Raw genomic sequence first — 25,358 nt, 5'->3', positions numbered from 1 at the left:
GTGGGATGTGAACGTGCGGTAGATGTTGACCGACCGTTGTTCCGGGAGTGGTATGGTGGCCGCCGTGAGGCACACTCACAAGTTTTGGGGTTACTCTGTGGTTAAGCTCTTGAATCTGCTACTTACTAGCTGAGCGACCTCGGGCAAACCAAGCTTCAGCCTTCTCAGCACTGTCTGCACCTATCTCAGAGGGTTGTTGTGGGAACTGAGGTAACACGTGGCAGACGCCGGGCCCGGCAGACAGTTAAGTGCTTAGTCCTGGGGGCTCTGTTTATTTTTATGTTCACAGAGGCACCTTGGAGAGAGAGCTCTGACAGAGAAGCATCCCCCAACCTCTGCCTTCTGCTCCGCACCTACCATGAGAAGCCCCTTGTAGGCATAGACGATGCCAAGCCAGATGGTCATATGGGTGTTCTCACAGTGCTCCAGGAGAGGGCGGATGGAGATGTCCCGTCCTGCTGGGTCCGGCTGTGCAAAGAGAAAACAGAAACCCAGGGATGGCACTGGGCACCCTTCCAGCAGCCAGGGCCCCATCTGATGGCCATTTTCCCTCCCATGAGCCATCACCAATCCCTTGCCCAGGAGGCCTTTTGGGCCCCTCTTCTGTGTTCCCATGAGGCTGCCTTCTGTTTGTTGGTCATGATTCAGCCCTGAACTCTAGTCATCTATTCTTCATGCCTTTCAAACTTGACTCAGATCTCCTGAAGGTAGGGAGTGGGTCACTTCCTGTGCCTCTAGTACTTAGCATAGGACCAGGCCCAGAGCATACATCTGTAATGTTTGTTGAAAGAGTGAGGGTGAGAATGAGGCACACAGTTATGTCAAGAGGCCTTCAGGTGTCTTTGGGATTAACCCTAGTAACTACTGGCTAGGCCAGAAGAAGGAGACCTTTTTGCCCATCACCCTGAGTGAGGGAGCAGTGGTAGCAGCCATGTTATATACCACATGACCTATCCTGGGCCAAAGCTGATAGGTCAAAGTGTGGGTACCTGACCTACAGCTGCCAATCCGGAGTCTGGTCAAAGACTTACGAGGTTTCCTAGTACAAAGTGCTCTGCTTGAAAAGGGATGGTGGAGAGGATCTTACCCAAATGTGTTCTCTCTCTTAACAATTTTAGCTGGCAATCTCTGGGAAATAATCAGCCACATGGTGGAAAAAGGAGAAAAACACACCCAGAGAACGAAAAAAAAATATATATTCTACATATTTTTTTCTGAACCGTTCAAGAGTAAGTTATAGACATCCTGACCTAAATATATAGCAAGTATTTCCTAAGGATGAGGAGACTCTCTTACATAACCACATATACTTACCAAATTGAGGAAATTTAACACTGATACAGTATATTATCTAATATATTATCAGTTTTCAAATTTTGCCAATTGGCTCAATAATAATATCCTTTAAGACAACTGTGGCTTTTCCAAAGCAGGATCCAATCTGGGACTGGGTCCTGCATTTACTTGTCATGTCTTTAGTCTCCTTTAATCTTCAACAATTCCTCATCCTACTTTGGTCTTTTATGTCATTGGTATTTCTGAAGAATCCAGTTTAGCTATTTTGTAGAATGTCCTTCAGTTTGGGTTTGTCCGAATGTGTTTTCATGATCGGATTCGGGTTATGCATTCATGGCAGGAATCCTATGTAAAGTGATGTTTTTCCCTCTTTGGAGCTTCGCATCAGTGGCACTTGATGGCACTTTGTCCCATTATTGGTGATGTTACTGTGATCATTTGATTCAGGTGATGTCTGCCAGATCTCTCCACTTCAAAGGTACCATTTCCCTCTTGTAATTAATAAATAATCTGTGGGAGATACTTTGAGACTGTGTGAGTATCCCATTTCCCCATCATCAAACCAGTGGTTTCAGCATCCAGTGGTGGTTTCGACCTGAGTCATGTTCCTCTGGTGGCTGCAAAATGGTGACTTTCTAACTCTTATCGTTTTATTTAAATTTTTTTTTTTCAACGTTTTTAATTTATTTTTGGGACAGAGAGAGACAGAGCATGAACGGGGGAGGGGCAGAGAGAGAGGGAGACACAGAATCGGAAACAGGCTCCGAGCCATCAGCCCAGAGCCTGACGCGGGGCTCGAACTCACAGACCGCGAGATCGTGACCTGGCTGAAGTCGGACGCTTAACCGACTGCGCCATCCAGGCGCCCCAACTTATCGTTTTATTTAAATACTTGGCATGCCACTGTAAACAAGATCTTACTTTTCCTTCCATTTATTTATGCAGGTCAATATGCATTTAGGGGTTAATTTTTCATTCAGTGCTTTATAATCCTTACTATCATTCATTTTGATGCTCAAATTTTCTGAGATCTGGCCAGTGGGAAACTGGCTCCTTCATGCAGCCTCGTGTGTTTTTTCAGTACATCCCCATAATTTTTTGGAGCACTTTACCACTTCTCAGAACACCAAGGACTTGCACTTTTTTGTGCTTTCCTTTCCCCAGCCTAGAATCAGTCATTTCTCTGAGGAGTCTTGGTTCTTTTTAGTGGAGAATGATATTTAGAAACCAAGATCTGGGCACCAGATGTGCTCACTGTTCCTAGGGTATCATTACTTCCTTCCTCTATCTATCTATCTATCTATCTATCTATCTATCTATCTATCTATCTATCTATCTAATCTACTTATCCATCCATCCATCCATCCATCCATCTATCTACCCATCCATCCTTCCATCCATCCATCCATCATCATTCTATGTATCTATCCCTATATCTCTACCATCTGTTTATAGATAGATAGAGATAAAATCCTACACCACGGCGCTCTTCTTCCCATTCCGTATTTGCATCTTTCTTTTCTTGCAGTGAGATCTCTGGTTTTCCACACTATCACAATAGTCACTCATTTGCTCAATGCTAAATAGACACAAAATAGTTTTAGGATCTCTACATCCAAACAACAAATTTACTAAGTAAAGTTGAAGATGTATTTGTGAATCTATTTGCCTTTTGAACAGATACACACTGAGGGTATCTCATCAAAGAACTGTGTCCAGGATGAAGTTGTCCTGTTGAGGCCCGGAGTAAAGCCACATGCCTGAGAAGAAGAGGTAAGCATCCCCAGGGTCACTCACCAGGAAAATGGAGCACTTTGGTGGGATCCAGGGATGTGGAAAGCAGGCCTTAGGTAACCGGGAATGGGAAACTTATTTCTCTTGGCCCTGCTCTCTAGGCCTGGCCTTTGAGGCAGGCAATGGCCTGGACTCCTGTGATTTGGGAAATGATGGCACCCTAAGGCCATTTTGTAACCACATCATCCAGCCGCATGCTCTCTTAAGCTTGATTTTCCTTTTGTTTTCTCAAGCCACAGAAAGCCTTAGCTCAGACTCTTTGGTTCCATGGTCATTGAGTCCACACATAGGCTGGAATGGATCCCTGAGGCCTCTGCAGTGGCAGCCGTGGGTACTAGTGAGAGCCAACCCAGGAGGTGATCTCCAGGAACCATAGTCAGAGTTGCCAGGCTAGAAATTTCCCCTCTACTGCTACCCGCCCAGGAGCCGGGCTGGATTCTAGTAAGGGTAATGGGGGTTTCCTAATTTACTTTCACTGTTTAATTGAGGAGACTGAGAAAGGAGCTGGTCCCAAGGTCAACAGTGACTTATAACAGTGAAACTTGGGTTTCTCTAATGTCTGACAACCAAGCAGACATCAGAATGCAGTAGCACAGGCCCATTACGGTCATGCATGAATAGCAAACCCATTAATGATGATAGTATCTGTTGTTCTCCAATGAAAGGCAATAATTTATGACAGACTCTTAGATTCTTTGTGTATAAAGGACTGATGCTGTCATACACCATTGTTCAATGTTATGAAAACTCTATTCGTGGGAGGCCAAGAATGGTTGTCTGGCTCTTATATCCCCAGTGACAGAGAGCCCCCTCCCACTCTCGGTGAGTGGTTACACAGCTCATTTACTGAACCAGAGCCTTCTCCTCCAGTACCTCCACCCATTGGTCCTTGCCTTTCCTCTGGGGTCCTCAGAATAATTCCAAGCTCTCTTCTTGAGTCCGCACACCCTTCCTCAGGAGGAAAGAGCTGCCGTGAAGGTACACATCACCTCCTGCCACGAGTCGACCTGGTCCTTCAAACTGCTCAAGTTCACCATTGATCTATAGGCCTGTAATCGAGCTCAGCACTCCAGGTGGTGGTCCTGAGCGAGTCTGCCTATGCCCTTGCTCCACATATCCTTGGCTTTCTAAACGACTACCTTCCACTGGTGATTCATATGTTCCTTACGGTTGACTAAGACTCCATTAGGTAGTTCTCATCAAACTGCTGCTAGCTCTGTCTTCCTCCTTCTGCAGCTGACATTCTAGCCAGGTTACCTTTTAACTTGCCGGTAGCCTGCCCACTCCCACCCCCTCCATGCTCCCCATTCTGAAATCCTAATCCTTACATCTGGTCTTTTAGTCCCTTACCCATCTCAATAAACTTAAGCACAGCCACCACTGCAGAGGTGGGAGCGCGGCAAAAAAATCAAGGGCCAGTCAAGAGTTCAGAGAAGTCAGTGGTCCTGAGGGTGGGCTAGTGCAAAGGTGTTGATCCAGAAGTAAGCCACAAAAATCTCCTGGTCATTAACATCATTCTCACACAACCCCATGTCTGTTCACACTGTACATGGATAAGAGTGGCAGGGGTTGGGTGGTTTTAGGAGTGATGAGGTTCATGTACTCCTGGGGCCAGGGGGTGGGGAGTTTGAATAGTCAGTACCCCTGTACTGAATCTCAAAGCCAACTGTAAAAGCCATGCCTTTTCTTATCTGATCCATTCTAATCGTGCCTGGGATTTGAGTTCAGAGTGGTCTGAACAGTCACACACATGGGGAGAGACGCATTTGATGATGCAAAGGGTGGGATGTTGGGGGAGGAAGGATGGTGGGGGTGTGGAAAGGCGCCACCACCTGAGCCCTTACTTGGAGTTGTCATACACCAAAGTGCCACTAGAGGGCATCCAAGACCAGCGTGGAGGGTCTGGACCGGCGCCGTGGATCACCCTCTGCTGAGGACACAGAGCTACTTTTGTGGCTCAGTGGGGCCGCAAAGCCGGAAGCAGCATCCTGGGTTACTTAAGAAAGCACCCAGTGGTCTTACAGGAGGCCAGATTTCCAGGCACCTTGGAGGACCCCCCCTCCCCCCCCCGCCACTTCCCCGCAGCGGGAGTGCTGTGGGAGGGTAGGGGATATTGGGAAAGGTGGGGCTGGAGGACCCAGGCCTATCTGGCCCCATACCCATCCACACTCCCATCGTGGGCCTGTCATGCAGTCCAGGGCCAGTGATCACAGGGCATTACCCCCTGCGGATGCCATGCTGCGATCTCGTATAAGGGTCTAAGCCAGGATTGCAATCTTGCTTCTCCATACTTTTGGGCACTACAGCATTTCGACTGGTCTAAATCAATTTCCATGGCTGAATAGCCTACAAGAGCTTTCAAATTGCTTTTTTTCCTCTATTTTTCTTCCTTACTTGCCGTCCACCTGGGCAATTACCTAAGTAATCATCCATTCATTCAACACACAACTATAAAGCACTGCCACCTGCTAGGTACTGTTCTGGGCAGGGGGGAATACAGCAGTAACCAGGGCTGACAAAAGCCCTGTCCTCAGGGCTCTTCCATTCTAGTAAGATCAGGACGATTCCACGAGAAGCAGCCTCAGAGGGGGAGTGAGTTGACCTCACCCAGTAATAGGCACCCTAAGAACACCCAGTTCTCTTGTCACGGGTGACAGCAGCGTGCTAGGTACTAAGCTGTGAGGTCTCCATATGTTGTCTTGTTGAAGCCTCCAACAAAGTGTTGTATCTATTTTGCAGATGAGAAAACCGAGGCACAGGAAGATGAAAGAACTTGCCCCAAATTTCTAGCTAGTACCTGTTGGAGCTGGGTTCTACCCCAGGTCTGTCTGCCTCCCGAACCAGTCACTTTTCTTTCCTCCCTCACCAGATGCTCTTCCCAGCCTGCCCTGCCTCTCACAAGCACCACATCACATTCCAAGGAGACAGTGGGTATGTATAATCCTATAACCCTGCTGTATAAACTGTGAGGTGCTGTTTGTGGGAGGAATGACTTAACCGCTGAACATTCAATAGCGGCCTCCTCTGAAGCCCCCGGAGCTCTGTGAAGGCTGTGCATTGGCGCTGGGAGTGGAATGCAAGCTGATAAAATGCTCTTCCTGCCTGACAGGGTGCGGTGCCCAGCAGAGAGGCCACGCCTGTCCGTGAGGGCCAGAGGCTGGAAGGGCTCACACCTGACTCCTGGTCCGACCGCTGCTCGGCGGGAGGCCTGCAGAAGCTGCCCGGGAAAGCCTCCCCCATCTGTGCAGCAAAAGGAGAGCAGCTGGCCCGAGAGTCCCTCTGCATAATGCAATTACTCACAATGTAGGTCAGTGGCCCCTGCAAACATCATGCTTTGTCAGGCCGCACAAACGGACAGGCAGGGAGTCGGGCAGGGGTGGAGGTGGTGAGTCCTGAAAGGCCAAAGGCTTTGGTCTTGCTCTACCATAGACTTGCTGGGTGAGCGTCTGGCACGCCCCACCCTTCTGGAGACCTCAGTTTCCCAGGTGCAAAGCGAGTCCAAGGGTTAACTTACGGTGCAGTTCATGTGAGCCTGCGCACATTGAGGGATGACTACATTTGTCCTATATTTCATGGCTGTATTTGTCCTACACTCACTCATTCAGAATCGACTCAAGTCTCGTGTGCCTGCTGTGTGCCATGGACTATGCTCCACGCCGGGTCCAGGTATAGACGCCGGCAGGGCGCTTGCCTTCTTGGAGTGGTCACTCTAGCGAGTGCAAACCACACAGTGCAGCTGCGAACAGAACAGTGATCAGCGCAGCCAAAGAAAAGTGCCAAGGGGGGCACCGACTGCAGGTCAGGCAGTCCGGGAAGGCTTTTCTGAAGTGGTGACATTTAGTCTGAGGGCCTGAAGGGTGAGAAGGAGCAGCCATGTGAGCACCTAGGGGGAGAGCATTCCTGAGAGGGGGAACAACAGGTAGGAAAGATCTGAAATGTCAAAGACTTTGGCATGTTTTAGGGAGCAAGAGGAGGCCAGCGTGGCTGGTGGGTAGTAAGTGAGGGGCTGACACTGCTTTTTACTCAATGCTGTGCACACAAACCACCCAGGGAGCTTGTTAAAGTGCAGATGGGGGCGGGAGGTCTGGCTTCGGCTCAGGATGCTGCATTTCCAAGCAGCTCCCAGGTGACCCTGATGCTGCTGGTCCAGGGACCGCCTTCTGGGCAGCGAGGCCTTAAAGGGTCTTAGACAACAGAGTGACGTTTGGTCCTCAGCTTAGCAGATCTTTGGTCAAAAATGCAGATTCTCTTGTCACTCACACACCCCTGACACTGAGTGATAGCTTAGTACCAGCACAGACCTGACACAGCTTGTCTGTATGTTCTGACCCTGGAACAGATCTCAACCACACTGGGCTTCTGTGTGTCCTGCATGGGGCCGGCCAGGGTTTCAAGTCTGGGCAGGGAGGTTGGGGTGGGGGTTCTGGATGGTGGGAGTGAAGGGAGCCATATGTTTCACCTGTGACCACGGGGCTCTTGGTCCCTTGGACCTTTTATGCCTGCCACTGCTGTGAGTGGCTCAGGTTCCCAAGCCTGTGCTTCTTTGAAGGAGGGGTGCCTTCTACCTTCTGACCAGCTCCCAGAAGCTGGCTTTCAGAACTTTTTCACTGGGCCATTCCTGCTGCTGCTGCTTCCTCTCTGCCTCCTCCTCCTCCTCCTTTCCCTCCCCCCCCTTCTTCTCCCCCTCCTCTTCCTCTCCACCTCCTTCTCCTCCTCCTCCTTCTTCTTCCTCTTCTCCTTTTTTAATTTCAAAGTTGATTTTTGAAATACATAGTAAAATTGGTGTTTTTTTCTACTAGAGGAGAGTATATGTATGTATATCAATGTGAATTTGAATGTGTGTGGTGAGGGGAGGGGAGGGGAGGGTGTCTGGCCTTCATGGGCTGCATTTCAGAATCCTGAGATGCTTTCCTTTTCCTGGGAAGGCAGGTGAATGCCTCTTCTGGGGGAAATGGTGAGGGAGTCTCATCAAGGAAGTCTGGGCAAGGACGGGAAAGGGCCCTGGGCTCAGACCCCAGGTCCATCACTTGCCAGCTATGTGACTTTAAACACATCCCTAAGCCTTTCTGAGCCATGATTTGCTCATCTGCAACCTCCCAGGGTTGGCAAGACCATCAAAGGAGGTAAATGGTGTGTTTAGCAGGCCTTAGAGGCTGGAAAGCCCGCTCCTTATATGTAAACCATCATCATTATCTCCCACTGCAGAGTCACAGAGCGCTAGAGCCGGGAGGAACCTTCTGGATCCCTCTGGGGCTGGGCTGCTTATCTCAACAGCAGCAGCCCCACATCTCTGAGGCAGCAAAGCTAGAGCTGTCATTTCAAGGTAAGAATTTCTTTTTTAGAATGTTTGGTTATGAGTTTGGGTGAATGTTTTTCAGGATCCCAGATCTGGAAGGGACCTGTGAGATCACACACCGGGGTTTCTCAACAGGGATGCTCCCACATGTTTTTCTTTGGAGAGGGTACAATTCTTTGCTGTGAGGGACTGTCTTGTTCAGTGCAGGGCACTCAGAGCTCCTAGGCTGTGGGCCCTAAAAGCCAGGCGTGGTTTCTGGTCACTGGAACAGTGAAAATCTCCCTCCCCTGGCTGCCCATTTCCAAACACTAAATGCACTAGTCCAATTCCTCTTTTTACAGATGGAGAAACTGAGGCCCGGCAGAGCACTCATAGCAAGTGGGTGACTGAGTAGACGCCCAGATGCAGGTGTCCTGAGCCCGGTCCTGTGCCCTGGGCACTGGCTCATGCTGCAGGCTGGCACAGGAGGGGCCAGCCTTGTGGGCTGCTCACCACAACATTTATGAGGAGTTGCCATTCATGGGTGCTAGGCACTGCCGTATCAGCCCCCCGGAGCTGGCTTTTGGGTGTATCCGATCCGTTGGTGCTATGCGCCCTTGCTCACATAGGGCTGGAACAACTTCCAGAACAACAAACATGGGGCCCAGAGCCACTCACCTGATGCCCTCTGGCCACATCCTCATGGAGCCCTGCTTTGTGGAGGGGAGATGAGGTGGAGGAGGTGGCCAGGACCTCACCGAGGAGGGCAAGGAGCCCTGGTCAGCCTGAGGACACCATTTGGACAGCAAGACCCCACCTGGTCCTGTTCAGACAGGCATTCTGCATTTGGAATCTTGTGGGAAATCTCATGGTTGTGAAAGGCTCACCACTGGGGTGAGGACTGTCTTGGGGGAAGTTAAGGGCTGACGAGTGCCGTAATAGGTCCTAATCTTTCTAGCCCTTTGGAGCCCATATGTGTTCGTACGAGAGTCCCTCTTTGATCTTGACCTCAGGGCAGTCTGGTGAAGGAGCCGGGAATTTGATACCCATGTTATACAGGTGAGGAAACGGAGCTCAGATGGGACAAGAGACTTGCTTAAGGTTACACAGCAAGCCAGAGGTGGAGGCAAGCACCATCTCCTTCTTGCAAAGCAGGGTTGGGGGTGGGGGGCAGCTCCACTTCCTGCGGCCTCTGTTCCCTTCCCTGGGGAGGTGGGCCTTCGAAGGCACCCCTATTTTCCTTGGGCCTGTGTCTGAGGCCTCCGGGGCAAGCCTGGAGCAGGAAGAGCTCACGGATGTTGCCACCGAACCCAAAGCCAAGAGGCGCTCGATCGTGAGGGTGCTTTCACCAGGCGCCCGGTGAACGAGCAGTGGCCCCCCTGCTTCTCGGGTGTCAGCGTCATGGTCTGCAGCGGCCCCTGTCAGCACAAGCCTGCCTGTGTTGGGGAATGAGACCAGTGCCCAAACACACACCTCCCCAGATGAGTCGATGACCCAGTGGCACATCCTCAAGAGAGACAGTCACCAGGGGACGGCTGGGTGCCAGTGTGTGGGTCTTCCCTCAGTTCTAGGGCAGGGAGAAGCTCACAGCCTCTGGGTGGAGTGAGGGCCATTGACGTGTTTTACTTGATCCACACAGTGCTTACATTTTTTTTTGTCTTCATAGGCAGGACTTAAAACTCAGGTGATTCACAGGAACACCCAGATTTTTGGCTTCTCCTGAATGAGACGCTAGGAAGCACAGGGCCTGGCCGCGTGAGCTGGGTCTGTCTGCCACCCACCCACGTCCATGCTGCTTGTCCAGCGCATCCCTAGTCCCTGGCTTATCCATCTGGGGGGTTTGAGGCAGTTCTTCCCAGATCTCAGGGCCCATGAGACCTCAGCTGACACTGGGGTACGTGGAAATATGGGTTAACTGTTCATATGGTCACCTGAGTTTTCTAGAAGCAGCAAGTCTGCTGGCCCCTTACCCTGTGAGGTCCCCTCAAGTGCCAACATTCCGTGATTCCGCAGTGGCAGCACCAGATGGGACGCAGGGTCGTCTGCCTAGAGTCTGGCTTGCACCCACCTCAGCAGGACCAGGATGCCTCAACCCACAGGCAGAAAGCCGCAGGCCGGCATTTCCCAGCGTGCCTGTGGGAGCCACGGCTGGGTGTCCTGGGCAGGCAGAGGCCAGAGGGCCCCCTGGTGGCGCCCCAGTGAGGAGGGGGTAGGCAGGGGATGAGCAGATCAAGGAAAAGAGCAGCGGGAGACAAGAGGGGCTGCAGAGAAGGGAGGCCTGTGACCTGCAGAGCCCGCAGGAAAGGTGAGACTGTGAGCTGTAAGGTAAATCCTAAGCATAAACAAAACCCAGAGCTTCATGAGGCAACAGTCACTTCATGTGTACCCAGCACCACCCGGACAGTGACTGAGGGAAGGAAAGCCTCTGGCACGCGGTGCTCCTGTCTCCCTGGGGAGTTACCCTCTGCCTCCACCCCAGCCCCCAGCCTCGTTCAAAACTCCTCCTTGGGCGATTTCTGTTTCTCGAGCTAGTTGCCTCTTCCTCTTGCCCTGCAGCCGAGCTTTCTGAAAAAGGCATCTGGAATGCCAGCTACGTTCTGTACCTGTCACCACTCTCCCCAGGCCACTGCGATGCTCCCATGGTCTCCACGACCCACCCTAGTGGCCAGAGATGAGGGACCCTATTTAGTCTCCTACCCTCAAAGGCCACTGTGGATGGGCTCTCTCCTGTCACCTCCAGGCCTTGCCCTCTCCCAGATCTATGCCTTTCTCTGCTGGGGACCTCTTGCTCCCCTTCCTCCCCCGGAGGGACATCTCTCTGTGGGGCACCCCTTTCCTCGATGTTCCTGGGCCTCCAACCTAACGTTTTCCATCTGAACTTGTCACTCTCTCCCTTAAACCTGCCCTTCCTCTCGCGTTGTCTAGCTCAGAGAACCGCTCCACCCAGGTGAGACCAGAACCCAGGGTGTCCCTTCTTTTCTGATTCCACCCAGGCCTCCAACTCAGAGACCTTCAATGCTTTTCAGACTGCAGGAAAGACGCACTGACTCGTGACTGCAGCATCGTGACCCTCTATGATGGGCCCCACGTATCTCTCCAGCCTTGACGCCCATCATCAGCCTCATCCATCCATGGCCAGGCCCATAAAGTCCCCTCCTGGTCCTAGGATAACCCCTCTTCACCGCCGTGTGAATGTTCCTCCACATGCCAGACTCTGGGCTAAGCGTGTCATATATACACCCCGTTGCATTCCTACAATCACTGCATGAGTGAGCTCTAGTGAGCCCCTTTTCAGGGGTGCTAAATGAGTAGAGGAGAGACTGAGTGCCGTGTTCAAGGTCACTAAATGCTGGAGCTGCGACTTGCTCCCTGGTCTGCCCAACTTCCCAAACCTTTGCTGTAAACCACAAATCCCAAACTACACCAAAGTGTGCCCTGGTCACTAGAGTGCCAGCAATGAGTTTCAAGTGTCCCGAGACGGTGCTCTCCTCCACCCCAGGGCACACAGTTGGCCAGGCACCTCCAGCCACGAGCTGCCTCCGCGGTCACTCTGGTGCCCTGCCCTACTCAAGATTTCGTCCTGGCTCTGAGTTGGCCAAAGGCAGCCCCTCCTCCTGTACTTTCCAGTCAGACTTGGGCATGCCTGCTCAAGTGCCCACTCACCCACATCCTGCCTCTAGGCCAGAATCCCTCTGGCCTCTTTGTGGGGGTAACTGCCCCTGGTCTGGGGAGAGGTCTGTGGCCCCAGAAGTGAGTAGAGCTCCCAGAGGGCCCCGTTCAAGTTGCCCAGCCCTGGTCCTTGGCAGGACTGGCCGTCTCTCCTGCTCAGCTGACGCCTCAAGGCCACGTCATGGCCTTGCATGTGCGGTGTTTCTCATCGCCCTCTCACGGGAGCCTGCCGCATGGCCTGGCTGCTAGTTCACAGTGACTGCCTGCTGTCAAGTCCACGCCCAGCCTGGTGAGAACAGGGAGGGGACAGAACTAGGGTGCGAGGATGCTCTAAATCAGGAAGCCGGAGCATGCGGGATCCTGGACAGAGCTACCGTATTTCACCACTGCTGGGCACGTGCACTCAATTTTACGGTTTTCAACGCCATTAGATCTGCCTAACAACCCTAAAAATTTAGTAGGGTCATCAGTCTTGTTCCCATTTTGCCCAGAGAACACCTAGTCTAGGAATAGGCTGCAACTCACCCAGGGGCACACGCTTGATCCCTGTGTCCTGACTCCTAGCCCAGGGCCCTTTCTGTTGTTTGTGCTGCTCACTGGAACCCTGGCTCATCTGGAGTTCTGGGAGTCCCAGCTCATCAAGGAGAAAGGAAGGTGGCTGCGTGGGCGGGCGTCAAGTGCCCCCTCTCCTGTTCTCCGCTGCATCTCAGATTTTACCGTCTGCCCTTGGCTAAGCGGCAGTAGGGCGACAGCACCGTGCCCTGGGATGACGGACAGCCACGGGCCCTGCCTCTGGATGAGGGTTCTGGCCCCAAGCTCTTGCTCCTGCTGAGCCCCAGGTTCTCCTGGAGAAATGCCAGAGTCACCTGCTTTAAAGGGCTGCTCTGAGCACTGAGCAAGAGCCGGGTAAGACAAAAGACTACAAAGCCCAGAGACACACGTGCCCCAGGGTAATGCAAGTGAGAACAAAGCATCCATTTCATTTTCCTGTTGTCATTCAGGGAGGCAGGCGGACTGGGAGCCCCCAAAGTGCAATGTTGCAAAGATTGTCCCAAAACAGGATGCTGTGATTGGTGCTGCTGCCCCCCCGCTGGCCACGCTGGGGATCCTCCAGCCCCCCCCCCCCACCGGGTGGGTGGGCATGCCCCCTTCTTCACCCCACAGCCTGCTCGCTTTTCTAGGCCCTCTTCTCTTCCTCCCCGCCCCCGCCCTTGGCTCCTTATATACACACATATAAAGTCTTCTGAGATCACACCGTTCCAGTTTGTGGATTCACACACCTTTTGGGCTTGAAAAGACTCAAACATTTTCTTTCGCTTCCACTCCTTAGTGTGTACTCTCTGCCAAGGGTTCGTCTTTGCACACCTCTGATGATGAGACACTCACTACCTCCTAAGGAAGCTCAGTTCATTTTTAGGACGAGTCAGATTAAAATGGGAATGTTCTTCCTCATCCTAAGCTGAGACCTGAATCCCCAGAACTTTGCCCAACGGTCATGGGCTCTGCCGTCCGGGCCCCTGCAAGCCATGGCTCCTTCCTAAGCTCTGGCGGTTGTGCTCCTCGGACACCTCTCTTTGCTGGGTTGACATCGACCCTTTCTATGTGGCACAGTTTTTAGCCCTTTCCCTTCCTCCTGTCCTCCTGTCACTCTCTGCATGGGGTCTGGGTCCCATCCGAGACACAAGTTTCCCAGGGGGTCTGAGTAGGGCAAGAGTGCTGTCCCCTCCCCGCACCTACAGTCCCCTGAGTTTGCACTGGTTATTTGGCAGTTGAAGCACACCATGGAGCTTGGCGGTCCACATTGTCATTGTCCATGTTTGAGGGAATACTGGTCACACACACACACACCCCTGTCTGCTGCTCCTTAGGGATCTAAGCAACCATAGATCCTGTGATGCAGAACCCCTGAGAGCTCTCTCTGCTGTCCAGGAGAAATGTGCTGGTGGCCCCTTTGTCATCCCTCGTGACACTTCAAGGTCTCCCTTTCCATGTAGGATGTGCTGCCCTCCTGTGCCACTCCAAGAACCGGCCACCAAAGGCTACTGTGACCTAATGATCTCACTAAAAAAGAATTAAAAAGGCCCAAATGAGAGGGGGAAGCGAGCAATCTAGGGACAGAATGCGTCAGGACAATAAGCATAGGAACGTAGATTTAAGGAGGGTTGAAGTGGTACATTTTTCCTATGGACCAGAGAAAGTGACATAGCTTTGGCATAGCAAAAAGTAAGCATACAATCACCTCTCACGTTAACTTAGCATTTTTCACCAACATAATCACACATACCCCTATGACAATCCCACACAAGGTAGGGCAGGAAGTATGAGCCCTATTTTGCAGATGAGGACACTGAGGCTCAGAGAGGTTAAGTGGGCTGACCGAAGGGAATGAAGGAGCGGCAGAGGCAGGGGCCCCCCCACACCCCAGCTGCTTGTCCACAGTTCTCAGCCCCTTTACCAGTGTGGGGGGGGGGGGGTCACATGGCCAATTCTGGCCAGTGTGCTGTGTGTGAAGCGCCATTCGCCCCTAATGGGCTGAGGCCCAGAGCTGTTGTTGTAAGGTCGGCCGGCTGCCTGGTGGTGGGGCCCGGATCGCTGAGCGGCCTTGTGGAAGACAGTTACCCTGGAGACTATGCGGATTCATAGGTGGACTTTGAGTGAGAAATAGGCTTTTGATGCGTTTGGCTGCTGAGATTTAGGGGTTCCCAGATTTAGAGGGTTACTGCAGCCCGGCGCAGCCTATCCCCACTAATACAGAAGGGCAATGACATCTGTTTTATGTCATCACGTGCCAGGCACCACACTAAGGACTTTGCACATGTCACCGCACGCAGTCCTTAAAGCTGCCTGCGAGAAAAGGATTGTTCTTCCTCTTCACTGTATGGGAAAATGGAGACACAGAGAAGTGAGGCCACCTGCTGCGGGTCATAGGACCACTAAGGTGTGGACCCGGGACGTGAATCTGGGTCTATCTGATTGGAAAGCCTCGATGAACTCCAGTGATTTGCAGAAACAGATGGCCATTGTGTTCCAACACCCTGTTGGGCTAAATGCTTCCTTTGAAGATGGAAGATTGCACAGATTGCTTTTCTCATTCAGATTTTATGCCTGAGTAAAATCCTTGTGCTATGATTTATTATAGCAACACTGATTTTCCAATTTTAAGACAACAATGCGGCTTGAAATAAAAGAGAAAGAAAACATTGAAACATTTGAAACCTTTGGTTTCAACCCTTATTACATCTTGCTTGAACTGCTCAGGGCCTCTCTTTTCCCCTCCTGCCTCCAGTCTCTCCCATTGCGACTGGCTGCCACAGCTACCTACCTTCCTTCCTTCCTTCCTTCTTTCCTTCCTTCCTTCCTTCCTTCCTAAATTCTTTCTTTTTAAATTCTTTTTTATTTTTTATTTTATTTATTTTTTTATTAGTTTTGTTTATTTTTGAGAGGCAGAGAGAGACAGAGCGTGTATGGGGGAGGAGCAGAGAGAGAGGGAGACACAGAATCGGAAGCAGGCTCCAGGCTCTGAACTGTCAGCACAGAGCCATATGCGCAGCCTGAACTCACGAACCGTGAGATCATGACCTGAGCCAAAGTTGGATGCTCAACCGACTGAGCCACCCAGGTGCCCTGACTTTTTAAATTCTTTTTAAAAAAAATGTTTATTTATTTTTGAGAGAGAGAGAAAGAGAGAGAAACAGAGCACAAGTGGGGGAGGGGAAGACAGAGACACCCACACACAGAATCCAAAGCAGGCTCCAGGCTCTGAGCTGTCAGCACAGAGCCCAACATGGCATGGGGCTCGAACACACAAACCATGAGATCATGACCTGAGCCAAAGTCATATGCTTAATGGACTGAGCCACCCAGGCGCCCTCAGAGCCACCTTTCTAAAACAGAGTCTAAGCATGCTCCCTTCTTGCTCAAAACCCATAAAGACTCCTCGTCCCCTCCTGCAGCACTTTCTAAATTATATTCTTCAGAATATGTAAATGTAAATATGCTCCATGAGAAAAGGGTTCCGTGGCCAAAGAAGTTTTGAAAATGCTAATTACATTTTTTATTATTAAATATTAAAATGTTTAATTAAAAAATTTTAAACTGCAGGACTTTTCAGAGCCTTTAACATGCTAAATTCAAGTCCATTGTACATTTCCAAGAGGCATATGTATAGTTTCTGGGATTTCTTAAGCTGTTGGACCATGAAATCCCCCATTCCCTTTTATTTTGGGACACCTAATGGGATTAGCATTCTGTATCATCTACTTTGGGAGGATGTTGGCTTTTAGGATGAAGTCTAAAGTTCTCAGCCTAACACTCAAGTCCTCCCAGAATCTGGTCCTGGATCACCCTCCAGGCTCATCTCACAAAGCCCTGTCTCCGACTACCCCAGGGTTCAATCTCTGGACATCTTACTGTTTGTCATATCACTCAGTGCTAGGTTGTGGGGTTCTCTGAGCTGTAACCTGGAGAGAAAACAAGGGTTGAGGAACAATGTCAGAAACCTGACACAATACAGCCTGTATTGGGGAAATGTTAAGAACACTCTATTAGTGACGTGGCTGAGATGAAAATGGGAATGAGGATTGCACGACTAATTGAAAGCCATATGTTTACCGAGGCTCAAAGAATCCCTTTTAGAAACAGGAACTGGGCCCGCGTATGCCAATGAACAAGGCAAAATGGGTGCACGTTGGAAACAAAAAGCACCAAGATATGCTGGGCCGAACCAAAGATATCAACGTTAATAATAAAGTAATTAACATGCACGGGAAACGCAAAAGCTGCCAGGAGGCTGATAAGAGAGCGTTATTAAAAAAGAATGAGCAGTGTAGCTAGCAGAGAAGTGAAATTAAGTTTTGCATTTCTTATTTTATCATGGACCCCCCAAATACTCTATGAGTAATAAATAGGTCTTGACTTACTGCAAAAATACCAATGAGGCTGGGGCCAAAATTTGCTGTGGACCCTCCCTCTGGCAAAATAAACAGATCAATCATCAGTCAGCCAGCCAGTCACTGAGAACAGGAGGAGAGCATAGCAGACCCATGCCAGGTGGTGTGGTCGATGGCATGGTGGTTAAACGTGCCAGCTCTGGGGCCAGACTGCCTGAGTGCTAGTCCCAACTCTGTCACTTACAAATGATGGGACCTTGTAGCAGCTATTTAACCTTGTTGTTGCCATCTGTAAAATAGGCGTAAACACAGTGCCTACCTCATAGGTTTGAGGATTAAATGGACTGATGTGGAAAACCGCCAGATAAGTGCCTGGCCCCAGGGGAGGGCTCAGTCGGGGCCAACTGTTACTATCACTACACCTCCATCACCCCCTGCTGCAGTCTACCCCCACAAAAGCTCCCTGATGAGATATAAGTTCAAAAAGCATTTCAAAGGACTCATTAAGAAAAGCAGATCAGGGGTGCCTGGGTGGCTCAGTCGGTTAAGCGTCTGACTTTGGCCTGGGTCATGATCTCGCTGTTCCCGAGTTCGAGCCTTGGGTGGGGGTGGGGGGGGGGCTGTGCTGAAAGCTCAGCGCCTGGAGCCTGTTCCAGATTCTGTGTGTTCCTCTGTCTCTCTCTGCCCCTCCCCCACTCACGCTCTGTCTCTCTCTCTCACAAAAATAAATAAACATTAAAAAATAAAAAAAATTAAAAAAAAGAAAGGCAGACCAAACTCTTGTACCCTCATATCATGGCTCCTGTGTCTGGTTCCCCGGGGCATTCAGAGGAAGAGCAGGAACCTGGAAACAGGCATGTGAGGACTGGTTCAACCTGGCACATTATCCTATAGGGCTCTGAGGCTTTAAGTAAGCCTGTGCCTTGGTTTCCCCATGAGGGACATGAGGGGTCTGTTTAGGTGGTTTCTTAGATCATTTCAAGCTCTGAAATTCTGAGTCCACAACAGTCACACAGACGAACATCAATTATAAAGAGTGTAAAACGAGCCCTCCTTGAAAGTTCCTCCTCGGCCCTCTGTTCCTGGTACTGGTCCTCCTGGGCCCTCGGGCTGGAAGCTGCCCAGTTTTTGGCCTCCTGTGCCTTCCTCACCAGCATGTCCACCCGCCCTGAGCACTGTGGCTTGAGTCTCTCTGCCCATCTCACCCTGAGGACACCACGCCCCGTCCCTCGGGGCTCATGCTCTCTCGCCCTCACTGTGTCACCTTCCCAGACTGTCCCTTCCTCAGGGAGGTCTGTCCCCCATCCCCACTTTGCTCCTTTGCTCTCATTCCTATGAAAACTTTTTTTCCCAAACATCCATTAGCTGATGGTACAAAGAACTCTTGTGTGCACTGTCCTCTAGGAGTCGATAACTGCTAATGTTTTGCCATATCTGCTCCCCTTCTCTCTTTCTGTCTTGCTTTCTCTCTCTCTATCACACACACACACACACACACACACACACACACACACACACGCACACAGACACACACATGTACATTTCCACCCTCCCCCCCGCCTCCAGACCATTTGGAAGTAAATTTCAGACTCCATGACACTTCAGCACAAATAAGTACGTTGTCCTTCACAAGCACGTTATTATCTCTTATCACACCTACGACAAGTAGAAGCTGGTAACTAGAGTGAACCTTGATAAAGACCTCATCACGTTGCTCCACTGCTACAACTCCTTTAATGGCTCCCAACTGCCTCTGAGGTTAAAATCCAAGCTCCTTCCAGCCCTGTACCTGCTTTCTACCAAAAAAGCAGCCAGATGCAACCGATTCTTGAACTCTTTCTTACACATACCCTACACTTGCCTGCTCAAGGATTTTCATCTACCGGGAATGCCATTATTCCTTGAGGCTCTGCCCATTGTTTAAAAATGAGCTAAAATCCTATTTTGTCCAAAAAAATTTTTTTTAATGTTTATTTACTTTTGAGAAAGAGACACACACAGAGAGAGTGACAGAGGCATGAGTGGGGGAGGGGCAGAGAGAGGGAGACACAGAATCCAAAGCAGGCTCCAGGCTCTGAGCTCTCAGCACAGAGCCCATCGTGGGGCTCGAACTCAAGGACCGTGAGATCATGACCTGAGCGGGAGTCAGACACTTAGCTGACTGAGCCACCCAGGCGCCCCTTATTTTGCCCCAAATTTATAAGGTCTTTCTAGATGAAATGCATCTTTCTTTTCATATCTCCATAGCATGTGGGAAGCTAGTGTGATGACCTATTTCACACACAGAGGAAGGCAGGGACGAAAGAATCACAGAGAAACGGAAGGGATCCCTGATTAAACCGTGTACCTGAAGAGTCCACGTTACCTCTGCATCTTTCCAGGATGTCAATACGTGGCCTCCACTGTGCACTCCAACTTAGTTACTTGCAACTGAAAAGATCCTAATGGCTACGGTAGGGATTAGGGCTGACAATCAGTCTTCTAAGGCTGTGAAGCAGCCGTAGAAAAATACAACGCATTATGCTCTAGTTGGATTGGAAAGTTGCTTCCCAAAGAACTTCCACCTCTTCCTACCCTTGCTTTGGAGCGTCCTTCGCCTGGGGTGCCTGTGTCTACCTTTACTCGTCTGTTTTTAAAAATTTGAGATAAAATTCACATCACCAAAAATGCATCATCTTAACCATTTTCCAGTGTACAATCACCGGTTTTTATTGTATTTACAATGTGGTGCTACCATCACTACAAACCCCCCCCCCCCCAACCCAGGGAGTAGAACCCTACCCCCCATCCCCCTCTGTCAGCCCCTAATCTACTCTCTGCCTCTGTGGGTTTGCCTACGGACATTTCACATGGACAGAAATGTACCATACGGGGCCAGGTAGTGCCTGGCTTTTCTCACCAAACATGATGCTGTTAAGGTGCACTGTGTATTCAAGCTTCATTCCTCTTTATGGCCGAATCATATTCTATCGTCTGGATACACCCATTTTGTGTACCTATTCACCAGCTGCTGGAGGTCTGTGTGGGCTTGACCTGTTGTTGCCATTATTAGTGCGCACATTGTCATCTCTCTCGAGTGCGGATCCAGGGGTGGAATCGCTGGGTCCGATGGTGACTGTCTGATTTTTTGAGGACATGCTAGACTGTTTCACACAGCTCCTGTGGTCTTAAAACCACCCAAGTCCTTCTTGTTCTTTCAAGATGTGGGGAGAAAAAAGTCCCCTCTCTCCTTTTTTTGGTGAACTATTTCTCAAGGCAGGATGATTAGCCTGTGCGATTAGCCTCTGTGATCCTCTAGGGTTGGGGGCGGAGTACTGACATTGTCAGTGAACGCTTCTGTCTCCCTGGGACTGGTGGAGTCCTGAGAGCAGGGGCTGTGCCTCCCCCAGGGCTGTGGCCCCAGCATCTGGCACGTAGCAGAGCCTAGTAAATGAAGTTTGGGCAAACGAATGAATGGTTCCAGCCTCTCTAGCAGCCTCATGGTGCAGCTGAGCATCATGAAGCCTTCTCCAGAACAGAGGGTGGGTTGTGCTGAGAGCCTCCTGGATGTGGGAGTGAGAGCGAGTGGGAGGGGCACGGGGCGTAGATGTGGGAGAAGCCACGGGGCAGGGGGGGAGTGTGCATGCGTGGAAGGGTTATACCCACACGTGCTTATGCTCATAGACGCCCACGGAATGGGCCTTATGATACTGATCCAACTGGTTTATGCCTAGAAGGGGGAAGCGAGGACAGTAAATGTGGGCAAGATGGCAGTTAGGATGCCTGGTGACAGACAAATGCTGGAGGCAGTAACAGTAAAGACTTCACCCGGGGGTGGAGCTCTGCTACTTATGAAGCAATTCCCCCTCCGTGGTCTCATGTGAGAGTCAGCGTGGAGCACGGAGGGAGCATGGCTTTGGGAGCAGCAGGCCTAGCTTCGTACCTCGGGGCCCCACCCGCCACCTGTGTGGTCCAGAGCCGGTCAGTTGACTCTGCAGACCTTCAGGTGCTCACCTGCAAAATGGGAACAGGACTCTCTCTGCTCACGGTGACTGTGTAAGGATTAAGTGAAGGGTAGAATGGTTCTTTTGGTAGAAGTGCATCGGAATGGATAAATCGACCTCACACGCAGCCCTGCCCCTCAGGACTTCCCTGGGAGGCTGGCAGGGTAGTTGGGTTAATTTCCTTATGGAGTCAGAAGGTTTGTGGAGTCAGGGGTGAGAACGAAAGTCACAATGATAGAATGCCTTTTATGGGTCAGGCTCAGTGCTAGGCACTTGAACATGTTATTCCAGTTAATGGTCCTAGTAAACCTGTGAGGGAGGCAGGAATCTTTCCTAATAGGCACTGCTCAGAGAGGGTGAATCACTCACCCCAGGTCACACAGCTAGGAGATGGTGGAATATGGATCAGAACCTTGGACTGTATAGTATCTACCTCATCATTCTTCCAAAGCTGCAGGAGCCTGGGTTGTGAATGCATTCCATTCCCTTGGCATGTGAATGCATTTCCAGAAGGCTGCCATATATTTTTAATAATTGGTATGAACATGCAATCTCTCGTCAGCTGGCTTCCCGTCTGCTGTAAGACACAGATAAGAAAGAAAGAGCCGAGCGGACACAGGAAAATCCTCCACACCCGTTGGCAGAAATCACTCCAGCCCAGAGTTACCTTTCTTGATTTAATTCTCTGAGCCTTCTGTGTCTGACTCATGTAGGAAAATGACTTCTTGGGTGAAATATTAAAACGCCATGCGCGGATGTTCACTGTCTCGCTCTGGCAGCTCTGGTGACGATGGTTCAGGGAAACAGGCTGTGCAGTCTGGGTCTGGGCATCAGATTTGATTCCTCTGAGGTTCCCGAGCCAGGAACGTACTGGTCTGGGCTCAGGGGACCCAGTGACAAGGAGTCAGACACAGGGAAATGGCAAGTTGAGGGACTAGTTCTCAGGGGGCTGAGGGGCAGGGTGGCCCGGGGCCAGATAATAAATAAGGCTCCATGTATAGCTAACCTTCATCAAGAGCCCTCAATGTCCTCTCCAGGGACTGGCTCTTCTAATCCTCCCAAAGCCCTCTGCAGTAGGAACTATTAATATCGAGACCTGTATTCTGGATGAAGAAACTGTGGCCCTCAGAAGTTGTCACTCATTGTATGTATCAATTTCCTACGGTTGCTGTAACACATTTCCACAAACTGGGTGTCTTAAAACAAAAGACATTTATTCTTGCACAGTTCTGGAATCCAGAAGTCTTAAAGCAAGGTATTGGCAGGGCTTGCCTCCTCGAAGGCTCTGGGGGAGAATCCTGTGCATCTTCTGGCTCCCGGTGGCTGCAGTTCCCTGGACTGTGGCCACATATAACTCCAGTCTCTGCTTCCCCCTTCCCACGGCCTTCTCTTTTCTGTGTATGTCTTCTTCTGTTTCATATAAGGATACTTGTCACTAGATTTAGGGCCAATCTTGGTAACCCAAGACGATTGCATCTTAAGATCTTCAATTACATCTGTAAGGACGCTTTGCCTCAATAAGGTTCTGTTCATAGATTCTGGGGGTAGGGATGTTGATATATCTTTTGGGGCCACAAGTCAACCCACTGTACTAACCTAATTTCACACAGTAAGCGGCTACGCTGGGATCTGAAGCTAAATCTAATTCCAGAGTCTATTTGCATAACCGTTACGGACCATCTGCTACCTACCTATCTGCTGTGTGACTATGTGCATGTTGCTTAACCCCCCTGTGCCTCAGTTTCCTCATCTGTAGATAATGGTAAGAACTGCAGGGGGCTGTTGCGAAGATGAAATGAGCTGGCAATGTAAAGCATCTGCAACAGGGCCTAGCACATAGTATATGCACTCAACACACACTGCTACTGAGGACGGGCTGGACTGGGAGACAATGCTCTCGGATCTAAATTTGCTGGGTTTGAACATCTGCTCACAAGTGCTCCATGCTTATGAAACATCAACCAGATAATCACAGATGTAAAAGAGATTTAAACATTTATAAGAGAACACTACGCACAATGGATGCTAATAATTTTGAAAGCACCAGTGAAGAAAATGTCTCTTTAAAACAAAACAAGTAAAACGCAGGATTGACGCGGGGAAAGAAAAAAAAAAAAGCCGGAAGTATCAAGAGACCAGCAGGCCCATTCTGGCAGAAGGGATCCCACGTCATCTGACACCACATGGCCTGGGCCGGGGACAGTTTCAATGCGTTGCAAGGTCATCTCAGGCTGGTCAGTTTACCTCTCTAGCCTCAGTTTCCTCCTCTCTAAAATGGGGATGTCCAGGTGTTTTGTGAACTAGGCCATGCTGTGGAAATATGAGGCACTGTTGTTTTTATAGTATGCGTTTGCCAACTGTCCAGTGCCTGTGTCCATGTGGGAGAGACCGAAAGTCAGAGCCCCAGTCCATAGAAGGGCAGGAAAGCAGGTAGGCTGGGCACCGAGAACTGTGCAGGACCTGAGATTATGTTGCTATCCCCTGAGCACTTAGGAGGGGTCCACACTGTGTCAGTGTTCTCTGAACTGAGCTGAGCATCTTTGGGTTATGTTAAGTGTTCCATCCTATGTCAAGGTCAAAATGACTCAGTATTTGAAACTTAATCCACTGTTGCTTTAGGGAGAAACTTCAAGCCAAACAATGGCCAAAAATAACAAATATTCACTGAATAACAAATATTCAGTGGCCGATGGTCCCATTTCAGAGCCACTGCGGGTGCCAAGGTGCCGGGCCACTGTGGTGGCCCTTGCTTTCTTGTCGATTTCTGTGGTTGGTGGCTTCCTGCAACTGAAGGGCACAGGTTTATTTTGTTTTTTGCTTTTTGCTTTTTTGTTTTTTAACCTGCCTAATGTTTTGGTCTGGAACTTGCTCACCTGCCTCTCAACTGCAATTGAAAAATATGGCACAAACAGAAATCTTGTAGCTTTTCCTTTTTCCTATTCCTTGCTCTCTCTCTTCCATGGGGTAAACAATTGTTTAAATGAAGATGAAGGATTTTCAGAAAATCATGAGCCTGGAGGAACTCATTCAGCTCTGTAGGGTTCACACACGTGAGCCTTCCCAGGTGGCCCTCTCTCTGAGTCTGCTTGTCCTCTGTCACTATCACATCCTCTGACTGGAGGTCAGGGTGGGGGGCAGTAGGGGACCATCTGGACTTGAGGTCTTCTGGATTCAAGTTTTTCTTCTCTTACCTTTTTCCCCTTTAATGTATTATCATGAGTCTCTATCTAACTTTGGCATCCACAGTGCAGTCCTGGGCCCTTCCTAGAGAGGTGAGAGGCTAGTCCAGAAGGTTTCAACCCTGGCTATACACTAGAACCCAGGGCAACCTAAAAAAAAAAATCCCAATGCTCAGGACCCCTTCCAATTCTGATTTTCTGGGGAGCGTGATCCAAACACAGTATTTTACAAAAGGTATTTTCTGGGTGATGCAGCCAGGATTGAGAACCACAAATGTAGCCTATCTTTAAAATCATTTAAGGGTGCCTGGGTGGCTCAGTCGGTTAAACATCCAACTTCAGCTCAGGTCATGATCATGCAGTCCGTGAGTTTGAGCCCCACGTCGGGCTCTGTGCTGACAGCTCAGAGCCTGGAGCCTGCTTCGGATTCTGTGTCTCCCTCCCTCTCTCTTCCCTTACTCTGCTCACCCCTCTGTCTCTCTTTCAAAAGTAAATAAACATTAAAAAAGATTTAAAAATCATTTAAAAATCTTCCTCTTTAAATATTACTTTAAAATGTTACTTATTTTTCTTTTCAGTATCAACATATTTACCCAATAATTTAAGCCAGCTGCTGAACAACCACATCACCTGGTCAGAGGTTGCCAAAGCTGAAAAGAGTCATGCTAGGGAATCATGCCCATTCATTCACTCACTCATTCACTCATTTATACATGCATTCCTTTGCTCATCATTCACTTGCCCATTTTACCAACATAAATTAAGCACCTCCTATATGCTTCCCAGGTGCTATGTAGGCTTTGGGAGTAGAGCTTCTAAGCAAGACTGGCAAGAGCCCTGTATCATGGAGCTCACATTCCAGTGGAGGAAAACAGAAAACAGAGGAGAGAGTGAAGGATAAACGATGTGATGGAAAAACAGGATGAGGTGAGACAGAATGTTGGGGGTCATTTACGGTTTGTTAATTAGCTAACATGTCAGTACTCCCCAAAATGATCTACTACAAGTTCAATGCAACCCCAATGAAAGACCCTAGTGGTCTTTTCTGCAAACATGGAAAAACTGATCCTGTGAGTCTAATGGAATCAAGGGACCCTGAATGGCCAAAACGGTCTTGAAAAAGAACAAAGTTGCGGGACTTATGCTTCCCAATTTCAAAGCTAACCATAAGTGATAGTAATCAAGACAGCGTGGTGTTGGCAGAAGGACAGACATGTAGATTTATGGAATAAGATTGAGTGTCCAGAAATAAATCATACATCAATGGTCAACT

General features: G+C 49.9%; 1 protein-coding gene across 1 annotated transcript in view; it reads right to left on the bottom strand.

Moving 5' to 3' along the window:
- Positions 1 to 25,358, bottom strand: part of GABBR2 (gamma-aminobutyric acid type B receptor subunit 2) — a 351,377-nt gene that overhangs the window by 18,396 nt on the left and 307,623 nt on the right. The window contains exon 14 of the mRNA XM_058694795.1: positions 358 to 468. Within this exon, the coding sequence (XP_058550778.1) occupies positions 358 to 468 (111 nt within the window). The remainder of the gene's footprint in view (positions 1 to 357; positions 469 to 25,358) is intronic.

This window comes from Neofelis nebulosa, chromosome 12 (assembly GCF_028018385.1).
Source record: "Neofelis nebulosa isolate mNeoNeb1 chromosome 12, mNeoNeb1.pri, whole genome shotgun sequence".
Taxonomy (NCBI): domain Eukaryota; kingdom Metazoa; phylum Chordata; class Mammalia; order Carnivora; family Felidae; genus Neofelis; species Neofelis nebulosa.
Note: the sequence above shows the minus strand (reverse complement) of the source record. Positions and strands in the feature narration are given on the sequence as shown.